The 12,500-nt window shown below is 38.9% G+C and overlaps 1 protein-coding gene across 1 annotated transcript in view; it reads right to left on the bottom strand.

Moving 5' to 3' along the window:
- Positions 1-6,841: 6,841 nt before the first annotated feature.
- LOC137979223 (contactin-associated protein 1-like) overlaps positions 6,842-12,500 on the bottom strand; it is a 10,409-nt gene continuing 4,750 nt past the window's right edge. The window contains exon 3 of the mRNA XM_068826432.1: positions 6,842-9,436. Within this exon, the coding sequence (XP_068682533.1) occupies positions 8,808-9,436 (629 nt within the window). The 3' untranslated portion in view covers positions 6,842-8,807. The remainder of the gene's footprint in view (positions 9,437-12,500) is intronic.

Raw genomic sequence — 12,500 nt, 5'->3', positions numbered from 1 at the left:
GTGAGACGGAGCCTACGGTTTATAGTCCCTACCCGAGTAGACTTCAGAGTCTAACCATTTGCAGATGTCATTACAAAGGGTTCACTTTGTTCTCAGTTAAATGAAGACCCTGGCGGTTATCTTCCTGAGGATATGACAATAGCGAACAAATACTTTACTTGTTTTCAGTCAAGCTTGATTAAACATATTGGTGGCGGTTTTTTTGTAGAATCTTAGTTCTCTCATTCACATTAATTCGGAAGACTGAGAGACCACTCCTGTGTTTAAACAGAACCTGAATGCAGTTAACGTTGACCTTATTCGATTAATTCAAGTTCAATTAATGGCCGGGCTGTGAAAGACAATGAAAACGTAATAATATTATCATTTACATGTATTATAAGTATCAATGAATAAGATTTTAGAGACTTTCTTTTTAAGAAAGAATATATGAAGGTCATATATTGCAACGACAAGTATGAAACGATTTTCCTGACGAAAGATCATCTGAGGTCTTCGTAAACTGAAGAAAATTGTTTTTATACTTTCTCTTTAACACCGACACTTTTTCTTTTCTCATTGTTTAATGGACCGGTTTAGCTTGTACGATATGCACGTGCATAAAACGACAATTGAAAGAAACTGTTCCCAAGAGTAACATCACGTGGTCTGAAATGGGAAGACCACGTGACCTCACGGGACGAAAAATTGGATTTGCTGCACATTTGATCTTTGGCAAAGATTAAGTCAAATCTGGAATCACTTTTGACTTTACCTTTGACGCACGTCAAACGTACGGTCAAATCCATTACCAATTTGCTTATGCCTTTGACTATGGTAAAGGTCAAGTCAAATTCGTAACAACTTTGACTTCACATTTGACGCGCGTTAAATGTGAAGTCAAATCTGAAGAGGCTTTGTCAGTTCCTTTGTTACTTGACAAAGGCGAAGACAAATACGATAGCATCTTTGACTTCAAGTTTGACTATCGTCAAATGTGAAGTCAAATCTTAACAGGCTCTCCTACTTTGTTGATACTTGCATTGCCAAAGGAAAGACACAAAACCAAGGCAACGCTTTTGGGAGATTAAACGATTCGGCAAATACGGAACACTGACAGTCGTAGAGTGTAAGTTCGCTTTGCTCCTTTACCCCCTCGGTGACATTTTCCCCATATCCCCTATCACGAACACGTACACATTCAATTTATGGCTTTGAAAAACGTCTACCAGTTGCAAAACGTAGCCTGAGTTCACATTCTTGTCGATTTTCGCTTTTCCAAAATTCAATGAGCACCAGTGCCAAAATTCCGTCGACCTCAGCAAAGGAATGCTCCCCCCAACCCTACCTCTCTACAAGGTCCGAAGGAAAGACACTGGGGAGAGGGATGATTCAAGAACTCCTTTTATGGGATATACAAAAGAGCGGGAAAATGTACCTTCCGAAAAGTTCGTCGGTAGCTTGTTCTACTTGTCGTTTTTTATTCTTTCGATAAACTTGGAGCATATTACTTTTGTGAAAACGTACAGCCGGGTAAAAATTATGTTTTGTGAAAGATAAAGGTCTTAGCCAGGGGATAATGAAGGTATGCAAGACCGGACACTGAACTTACAACTCAAAACGGTATCGAAAATTTACTAGAGACAATACAAGCAAGGTCAAAGATAGCGATGGGAACTGGAGAAGCCAGTGGAAGAAAAAAAGAAGTTGGGTACGTATGCGTTATGACATTTAGTAGTATTCTATTTGGTTCACCTAACTCAAAAGCCAATCTAAAAATTATTCGTCTTTTTCATTCACTTTTCATCTCACAGTTCACAACAAAGCCGCTATGCTTCATACACGTAAGTCATCCTTTTTGCTGAGTGTAAGTCTATAGCGATTGAAGGATTATCACTTCGTGATTAGTTTCTACTTTTAAATAATGGCAGTAAAAGTGACAGATAATTTCCCAGCACGTTACACTGGATTTCAAAAACAAAGGTAGGGAAACTGGAAAAGAAAAAAAAAAACAGTCACTATTTTGTAATGAAACAGTGCACGAATTTCCCGCCACTCTGGCTGTATAGCACAATACAGAGGACTTGCATTGGTGTTCAGAATAAGATAACATCCCAGAACATGTCTAACACCATCTTACATCTTTCTGTAATAGATCTCTGAAAGCTCTCTGTGCCAGATGCCTATTGCAGATCATTTGACTGAAAGTCTCAGAGTATCTGTTTCATTATTGGTTTTATTCCAGCCAATCTTTGAAAGAAATGATTCCCAAGTGCATGGTGAGTCTGCAATGGGTAAAAAAAATAATAAACCACAAGAGCTTTGTTATAATAAAATGGATCTAGTTGCAAATAATCCTTTACCAAGCTTGCTGATCCAAGAAGGAATCAGAAAGATCATAAATTTTCACAATGAAATTTAAGACCATTTCGAAATTATACATCTTATACCTCTTTACCTCTATATATTATTATTTTCTTTGAAATAACTTTCAGGTAAAACCATCATGAATGTTAATATGAAGAAATCAAAATGTTTGAGGAAACTCACTTTATCATCTGTACTAGAGAATGTTGTTCACCAAGTGGTGGTGAAGATAAATCTAGGGATCTTGGATATTTCAGTATCAAAAAATGTTCTGTTTGATTATTAGCAAAAAAATCAAAGTAGCTCAGATTAATTAACCCATTGACTCAAGGGGGTTCCCCATTGACGAGTAAAATCGTCTGGCATTAGACAGAGTAAAATACTAAGTCTGACCGGTTTGGGTGTCAAAAGGTTAATTAAATTAATTAATGGGGACATAAGTTTTCAGTGATTGATTAAGGAAAAATAAGTGTCCCCCCTAATCCCCATGAAAACATACTGATTTTGACATTTCAAGTGAATGTACATGCAGAATGTATGTCTGATATATAACAATGAATTAATGACAGACATTTTACCTTTAACTTTAATTTGCAATTCATAAAGCCAGTAACCCCTCAATAGTACAAATTAAGTAGTAAATACAGAAATATTGGAAATATTCAGTACCATGGACAAAGGCAAACAAGGATACATCATAAGAAGTAAGATTATTCAAAAAATAATTTTATTATTTTTTTAAAACATGGTTGAAAATAATTGTGTTTTTAGGTTAGCCAATTATGTTTCAGGCAGGAGTACATTGAGACTTTGGAGAAGAAAACAGCAGAGATTCAATCACAACACTACTGCCATTGCTTGAGGAGCATCTGCATCTAAGAATGCAAGGCTATTTCTTAATTAAAGCACCCACATTTTTTGCAAACAATAGAGTACATGTCTGCAGTCATCAGTTATTGGCAGCAGTGTGTACCCTAATTAGATTAGTGCATTTGTCTTTTCATGAAGTACAGATGTGCACATGTCATATCACTATGCATTAATAAAGCACTACTCAATATGTGCATGGTATCAACTTAAATCTTTCTGTACAAGAAATTAAGACCTCTTTTTATTCCCAAAGATGCAAGGACAAAAACAGATCTGAGCAGGAATGCAGAACATTATTTTACACACGCCAAGAAAACTACAAAGATGTCATGAGGTAATAGCCATTCTTACAGTAGTACCCCATTCATTACTTACACATGCATGTGTTATATTAACTAAAGAACCACTTACGCCTAGCATAACTAAGAAATGAGATACACAATAGGCCATTTTACAGTTGTTTGCTCAGCGACCAAGCCTATGAATGGCTGCGAGGCTGCCGGTGACCTTGCATTGATACAGACCTCACTGCTTTTATCATGTAAATTGTGTTGTTGTAACGCTAATTAGTCCATATTAGCATTACAAAAGCATGAAGGTTTGTATCAAAACAGGGTCACCGGTAGCCTCGCTTCCATTGTTAGGCCTGGTAACTTAGCCACAACTGTAAAATGGTCTATTTGCTTTCCCCATTAAATCCTCTCCCTCCATCTACTAGCAATAAGATAATCATAGGTTATGCAAATTGAATTAAATACTGCACTTCAAGAAAACACCAAGCAGCCTTTACTAAAATTAGAGTCCTAGTTAGAAGGCATATACTATTGTTATTAGCACACTGATCGTCTTCCCCCTGGGCAATTTGGATTAAAAGGGTTAAGGGTTTTATCGTCAGGGCCTGTTGGTAGAACAAAAAGTTGAAGAAGGGAGATTGTCAGATAGTAGTGTAAAATGAATGCAAACATGTGTCTATAAGAAGAAAATCGTTACTAATTCTCTCATGCCTGTAAAGCTGCAGTATTTGCTCTCAAATATTAGAATACATTTTATTTGGTTCCTGCTTTGCCGGGTTCCCTTTGGTGAAGACTTTGAAAACTAAAGAAATTAATACACTGAATTTGTAAAATAAATTTAACTTCCCGACATGACAACTGTTAGGTAGAAAACCCCACCCTTTACCCTTGGAAAAGGTTTGCGGTTTACTGATTAAGAATGACATCATATTGTCCTCGATCCAGCGCTCTAGGGCTTTTTTATACTGACCATCATCAGTATAAATCCACTTAAAATGAGAATTGAATTTCTGATAGTAGCAGCATTAGTTTTAAATGAAATCTTCACAGCTGAGCCGCTGAACGAAAATGATAGATTTGTACTAGCAAAATATTCTGCACTTTTGCGTACAGTATAAATTACCCTTGTTGAAGGGGGGCATCTTGGGTTATTTGCAGCGCAGATTCCCCAATATTTTCGCAAGGAGTGTCACCAGATGCAACGTTCACTGCGCATAACAAATTTGGCGTTCCACCACAGGTAGCCCAAGCTCGATATATGCGTATCTGTACTGTACTTTTTTATGCAAGAGCAGAAATATAGGGGTTTGTACGGGGAAAACGGCTTTTCTCAAAATTTAAAAAGTATTTACGATTTAAAGTTAAAAAAGAGCTTACCTCGCTTCAGTCTTCTGTTTACTTGTCTTTGGTACGGTTTCTGGGTCCATTAAGATCGGTAACCGGTCGTTTCGGTCGTTAGGTGGTTTTTAGTTCCTCGTCTTTTCCCTCTCTATAGAAGAGGGACCGAAAACCACCTAAACCGCTCTTAATCGAAACAAGAAACTGAAGCAAAGACAAAGAAACACAATACTGAAGCGAGGGAAACTATTTCTTATTTTAAAACGTAAATTTATACATACATGTTTTTTACTTTTGCGAAAAACCATTGTCTCATACAAATCTTAAAATTCCTACTCGCACATAATATAGTACAGATACACATATATCGAGCTTGCGCTATCTATGATAGGAGACAGAACCTTAATGGTTTACTGATACTCTCGATTGTGTTTTGTTTGTGTGGTTAAGGAAGGGATTTGCATCGTGGAAAATTAGCTCGATTAGTCCGTTCGATTCCTTTCTTTGTTGTAATAGGGCATCAATAGCCCATAAAGATCATACGTAATAGCTCAGAAAGCGCTGGAACCCGTTCCCTGAAAAAAAAAATGCTGATAAATATCGAACATACAACCAGCAGTACTTGCCTGGTAAGGGCCGTTCAGGATTTAGTGGATCGGGGAAAGGTTTATTAGGTTTATTTTGGGTACCCTGCGGGCTAGTCTTGACTAAAAGGTCGAGGGCTCACAGGCCGGGTTAGTTTTGGTTGACTGTAAACCAATGAATTCTCGACGACCACAGCATCTTCTCTGTTGTGGTTGCTCTGATTAAACAGCGACCAATGGTCTTTACTATTCACATAAACGTAGAAAAGACTGATTGAGAATGTCCTGAACTTCCTTCTTGGCTTTAATCTGCCACTCTTTTTTTCGCCGTCGTCGTCTGTTTTCTATATATCTGAAATGCATACAGAGACACTACAAATGCTGGGAAATGTGAGTAAAGTGCAGAAAGGTGGAAATTCAGCATGGTGAAGTTATTTTGCCTTTTCCTTTCATTTCACAGAAAGTGTCACGATAAAAGAGGCCATTAAAATCAAGCAAGAAATTGTGCTGAAGTCTTAATTCGTAAATGTCATCAGACAACTCCGTGACTGGTGATAGTGGGGATAGCGAAGAGCTTGAAAACGAAGAAGAAAGGAAGAGGAAAAGGAAGTTCATGACAAAGGCTGCCTTGGTGGTCAACCCAGCTCGACATGTTGATGAGATCTTTGGACGGAAAATCGTTGCGTAGAAGATCCGCCTAGGTGGCCTCATAGGACAAGATAACAACAACCAGAAAACTTGTCAGAGCAGCGTATTGCCCCGCAAGACGCCCCGCAGTGGGCAATCCGCGTTGTTCCGCAGTGCTTAAAACTTGGTAACAGCGTTAAACCAGTATTAGAGATTAAGAGAGTTTGACCAAGGAAACTTGACCGTCATACCGCCCAAAATGCTGTTGATAATCTATTGGAAATCTTTAGTTGACGCACTTGCTGACTATCAACTAATAGCCATGGTAATGCATATATAGAGAATGTCTGGTTGTCTTGACTTCTATGCACAAATAACCATTCTTTGGAAAAAATGTGTTCTGTGCAAAAAATGCAGTAGAATAGCAGCAGAATTTCACTGTTTTTTTAAAGAGGACTTTCTCGGCTTTTGAAGTGGATTTAGGTGACTTCAAAAGTTCACCTTAGAAGCCCATCAGCATACTACCGGGAATCCTACCTGATACCTGATTGACGTGCTGCTAAACCATTTATTGGGTGACCGATTGTGTGAGTTGGAGAGTTGCATTTTATATTACTCATAAAACAATGGCCGTCTCATTTGAAGAAAACCAATTTTTTTGCATCAAGAATATCAATAGTTCGTTGTTGAAGAAGTCTTAACTTCTATCGAGGAAATAGAACAATTAGAACTTACATTTATTTCCCGGCACGTAATAAAAATGGGAAAGCCAAAGTCTGTTCACTTCACACTGTCACCGCAAGACTTTAATCATGCAGAAAAAAACTGAAATCAATGATTACAATTGGTGCAAAATCTAGTTAGTATGCTGGTGGCCGTCGATTGAGTGTCTGTTCGGCACAAAGAGTTAAAAATAATTTTGGCGGATTTTCGCATGAAAAAGCGTTTACTCGAAGTTTATTTTGTCAATTTCAAGTCGGTGTGGCTAAAGCTGTTTTCCACAATGAACTACAACATAAATATAACTTATTAGCTTGCCTCAAAGTTAAAACGCTGTTTCATGGGAAGTTCCTTTCGGTTTTGACCTGTTGTTGGTGAGTAAGAAAAAAATCAAGACTATATCATTTTTTTTTTATTCAAAGTTTTCAGTAGTTCCATTTACCCTGTCACTTATGTCCACTACTCTTGATATTGTGTCAGTTACATGATACTTCCAAGAGAGGTGTCATGATTGTTTGTCATAAATTAACTTAACTAATTATACGGTGACAGTGATTTTACTTGTTATGCAACAAAGTTGTTGATAACACGCCGCTTGTTGTGCGTGTAGTGTAAATATTACAGGTATAAATAAATTGAAGCCTTGAGAGAAGTGAAGCACTGGAATTGAAAAAAATTCATTCTCATCCTTCGATTTATTTATACCCTTTTACATTTACATTTTGGATGTATACTACCACTTAAAAATGCGCAACAAAATCGATTCCTAGAGATATTACAGAATGTAAGGTGTGAGATTCTTGGTTTTACCAAGAGTATGAATTCCTTTGAATAAAAAATGGAAAAACACAGTTTTTCGTCGTATCTGCATTTCAGTCTGTCTCTCATATGGCATAACACGGGGGTGGATGGCAAATTAATTTGACTACGGTGGTTTCAGAAATGCCACTCTAGACATATTTCAGATATTTGAAAAACATTTCAATTGAGACTCAAGTACATTTATGATGGACAGTTGTTTGAGTTGAACGGTGTCTTTGTTACGGCTAGAAAAATTCAGAAGTTTCCGTCCTACCGTCCTGATTAAGGAAAACTAGTCCAGAGGTCTGAGTTTTCAATTCAGCGCTTCAAGCCAACAGCTATAAATACACCCCAAGACATCTTTGGCTACACCTTTGCTAAATCTTTGACTTGAATCTCAAACATGTTTGACTACACCTTTGTCAAATCTTTAACCTGAATCTCAGACATGTTTGACCACGCCTTTGTCAAACCTTTGAACTGAATCTCAGACATCTTTGACAACACTTTTGCCAAGTCTTTGAATTGAAGCTGAGACATCTTTGACGACACCTTTGTGAGGGTAACAAAGGGTTGTCAAATAACACCTTTGGCGCTTGTCAAAGGTTGGGTGTAAAACTGTAGTAAAAACGGCCTTTACCACCTGAGACCCCCCTGCAAAGGCAACCGCAAAGATAATATTTGATGCGCGTCAAAGGCATGTAAAGCTGTAACAAACGCGGTCTTTATCGCGCCTTTGACAAGACATTTGACGCTATGTAAATCCAATTTTTCGTCCCGTGCCTAGAAACGTTGCCAGTCCGGGAACTTTGAGGAGGTCACGTTGTCGGCCAAACGTCAAAAGTCCACAATCCAGAAGTCTCGATCTGCGATAAAACACGTCCCATCAGTTTTCGGTGTATCTCTCTTTTAAGACGGTCACTGCTAAACTTTTGCGAGAAAAAAAGGGTGCCGATATCGCGTTCCTTACACGATCCATGACCAATCAGAAACATTGCTGTCATCAGGCCTAATCTGATTGGCCATAATTTGGCGGGAGACGTGTTTTAAATTTCTATCATACAGTAAACTGATGGACCAAGACCAAATGAGAGAGATCGACATTTCTGGGTTTTGGGCTTCCGGCATATGTTGCATGTAGCCTCTTTCGTGATGTAATTAACTTTCTTTTCATTTTTAAGCCTATCAACACACTTTTACGAGCAGCAATGTTTAGGTAGAGGGAAACTTAAGCCATCCCATAACACCTGAGCTTTCCAAGAGTGTGATAACCTTTCTCACTATTGCTACTATCCCCGGTATCTCCAAATCTCAGCTCCACGACTGGGAGATGCGACTTTTGCGTTAGGAAACCGCTGTCCTCTCTCAACACGTTATCGTTTGTGTCGCAGTTACAGCCGTTGGCAGGACTTGCGCACTGCTGTGCTACCCCGCATGCGCATTTATAGGAATCCACTGGTCCCGCTCCACCCCAATAGTTCATTTTGCCATGATCATGTGACTCCCACCAACCGTGAGGATCACCATTGTAAAGAAGAACAGAGTTATAGCATTCGTATTTGATAAACTGTTCGCAGTGGGAAGATACATTGGTTAGGTTGGACAGCTGTGAAAAACAAGAGGAGCTCACTCCAGAGTACTGAATGGTCTTTCTGTAACTCCCTCGGTTGTCACGCCCATTAACCAACGTTCTATTTTCACTATCGTGACCAATCACTGTAACGCCGATTCCATTATTTTCACTCATGTTGCAAAAGACATCTAAGGGTTCGCAGCCTCCTTCACCATCAGGATCAATGGCATAAGAACCACTAGTGGCCTCAGGGTTGTGAGACTTTATTTCACTGCAGCTTTTACCTGATCGAATTGATATCATATAGTTATGCATTTTATTGTATATTCAACAGAATATCGGTTTTCTGATATGTCAAAGACAATTGCATAAATAGGTTATGGCGTGCAACACAGAAGTTTCTATGGAAACAGCGATGGAGTAATGTTGTTGATTATATAGTAAATAAAGTTTTCAAATTGCACTCGCTAACGGCTCATGCAATTTGAAAACTTCCAAACATCACTTGTGCCCATCCATGCATAATGATCGCGAAAATCGATCGCATTAACATACGTTAACAATTAATCCATGTGCACGCGTTGGATATAAAACCCACCGCACACTAGACAGGAGCGTTCCTAGGCATTTCCGTTTGTAAGCCTCGATGGAGCATTTTCAGGGACGTGCTGGGGGGGAGGGGGGTGGGGAATAATTGTTAAATATTTAACAAAATGCAGCCAATTGCGGTTGAGTCAAAGAAGAAATAACAACTTAAATGACCTGACTAAGGACACATTGGTTCCAAACATGTGTGAAATATTGTTGAAACTCAAAGAAATCCGAGAGCTAGTCGCGTAAATTTCGCTAATCACGGCGTTCACTGCAATGGGTGTGACTCTGTAAGCATGTACCAGGGCAGGTGTTGCGAGTGGAGCGTAAGTGCGTCTTCACTTTCCCTGCTAACATATCATGCGGAATGTGGTTTGAAGAGTGCCGTCTAAGGCTGTGATCGGCGGTTGGATCAAAATGAGTTTCGACCCATGGCAGAGGTCTTTTTTCCCGTACTCGTCAGCCCAGCAGACGCAAAAGAAAAGAGACCTCTGCTAGCACGGAAGTCTTCACTCCGCTCATCGTGCTAAAAGAGCGTTAGAAGGACGGTAATAAATGTGACCACTTTGGGATAAAGGTCCGCAATTTAGCGTTCCGGATTGTCCGTGAGTGTTGCTGGTTTTTCATTAGTTCAATAAAACCACTTTGTTTGTCACCACAAAATTTCATTTTCAAAGTGGCTTTCTTGTTTGAAAGATCGGTTTTGTAGGTTTCATAACGCTTATCTTGTACTCGACTGTTGAAAACGTTCAGCTTTACTGGAACTACAATCTTGGACAAAACTCGTTGGGAAAATGTGACGCGCTAATTTGTCTGTGTGGTTCCCATTCCAATGTTGGTTAAAAAAGGGGCAAAGGCTTGCACAGTATGTTTTGCATCATCTTGTCAACATTGGTTTGGGGGGTGGGAGGATGACCAATATACTTTTTAAGTCCATGTCAAATGATGCTTAAGCTAGAATTTTTCCCAAGAGTTTTGTCCAAGATTGTAGATATTGTCCTAAGGAACTATCCTCTTGGGACAGAAACCTGTCATTTAGTTCTAGTACGAGGTGATCGACCAAAGAAAAATATACGGCTCTTTTCCAGTACATCTCTGGCGTTTTCTAACATGCCTTTCAACAAGTCTACACAAAGTCTACAGTTGGATCACCGCTGAGTCGTGCTTTCCGAATCGTTTTTATACCACCGCATAAAAACTATATATTATACCGTCCGAACAACTTGAAAGGCCGTGCTTATGTACTTAAAGGCCGGTATGCGCTAGTCCTATTCCGGGACTCCCTCTTACACCGTCCTGAAAATGGGCCTGGAACCAAGGCGGGAAAAGGGAGAGTCCTGTATTACTTGCAGGCGCATGCTCGGAATGAACCAATCATATTGCATTAGATGCCAGGCTGGATACGTAAATAAAGGGAACCTTGAAACTCCGGCAAAAAATCGTATATGAAAATCACTTTGCAGTGTCAGGAAAGAGAACATCTAAATTACCCTTGTCGTGACCAAACGAGGAGAAAAAAACCCCGATCACAGTGATGTTGAAAAATTATTGCCGAATAAATGTAACGACTGAGAGAAGATCGCAATAAATCGTTGCAAAGGCTGAACAAGTAAATATAGCATAGGATTTCACTAAGCGACAAAACAGCTCGGAGTCAGTATTTCATATTATCTGCAGTACTTTACCTCTAACAATGAGTTTCAGAAGGAAAGTGCTTTTAAGTAGCAACGATAAAAGTAAGGTGACACACGCTTTTAAGTAGCATTATTTCATCCTTATTAATTAATATTCACGAACAAATTTTGACCAGAGAAAAAAAATCGTGATAATTAATAACGTCCGAATAATCGATGTTTAACTGACAGTGTGCATTTATATGTATAAATTTAATAGGAACATTATTGCTTCATAATTGCGTTAGAGTGATTTTACTTAACCCGTGAAACAGAGAATAATAGTTATTGTGTAACACTACCTCCTAATTAGACCTATTGTTTTTCTGTTACTCAGACTATTTAGATCTAAAACGGTAGTGCAGTAAAGAAAAATGTAAAATGAAGAATTTCACTTAATAAACGAAGAAAAGTATTACAATAACTGTCGTATAATTTATCTCTTCAGTTGTGTCATTATTGTGTGTTCTGTTTTTGTGTCAGTTTTTTCATCCTCGATTTTGTATACACCCATCCTCGGAGACCCAGGGGCAGTCAGTCGAGACGAGACTGCAGACTGCCGACTGCAGACTGCATTATGCGAGTTCATTGTAGATGACCATATTCATTGCATGAATCAAGATTTTTATGCACCTCATTTCAACAATTTTCTCCTTGGTCCCCATTCAAAAATAAAATAAACAATATTAACCTCTTATAGACAGACAGGTAAGCTTATATGTGATGCTGAAAAAGGCCGATGGCAATGCTTAGACATGTCTGGCCCGTGCAACAGAAATACCAAAATTACTTCGCGACGGTAATTTGAGAAGCGGAACACTAAAAGACGACTAGTACCTTCCCTTGAAATCGGTCTTCTTCCTGATTTATTTCTTGTCGGCTCTTCGAAGGTGTTAACCAAGCGTTTTGATTTTACACATGTACAGATTGCCCTTACGTAACAAAATCTTTTAGGTTGAATTGGTCGAATTTTGAATCTTGCGGGTCCCTTTGCGACCCAAATTTTCGCCGCATGGTATGTCTGTTTTGCGAGCCAGACAAGGAGAGCGATGGAAAAAAAATGGCGACCGTTGATGTAGCATTT

Source organism: Montipora foliosa, chromosome 1 (genome assembly GCF_036669935.1).
Source record: "Montipora foliosa isolate CH-2021 chromosome 1, ASM3666993v2, whole genome shotgun sequence".
NCBI lineage: Eukaryota > Metazoa > Cnidaria > Anthozoa > Scleractinia > Acroporidae > Montipora > Montipora foliosa.
Note: the sequence above shows the minus strand (reverse complement) of the source record. Positions and strands in the feature narration are given on the sequence as shown.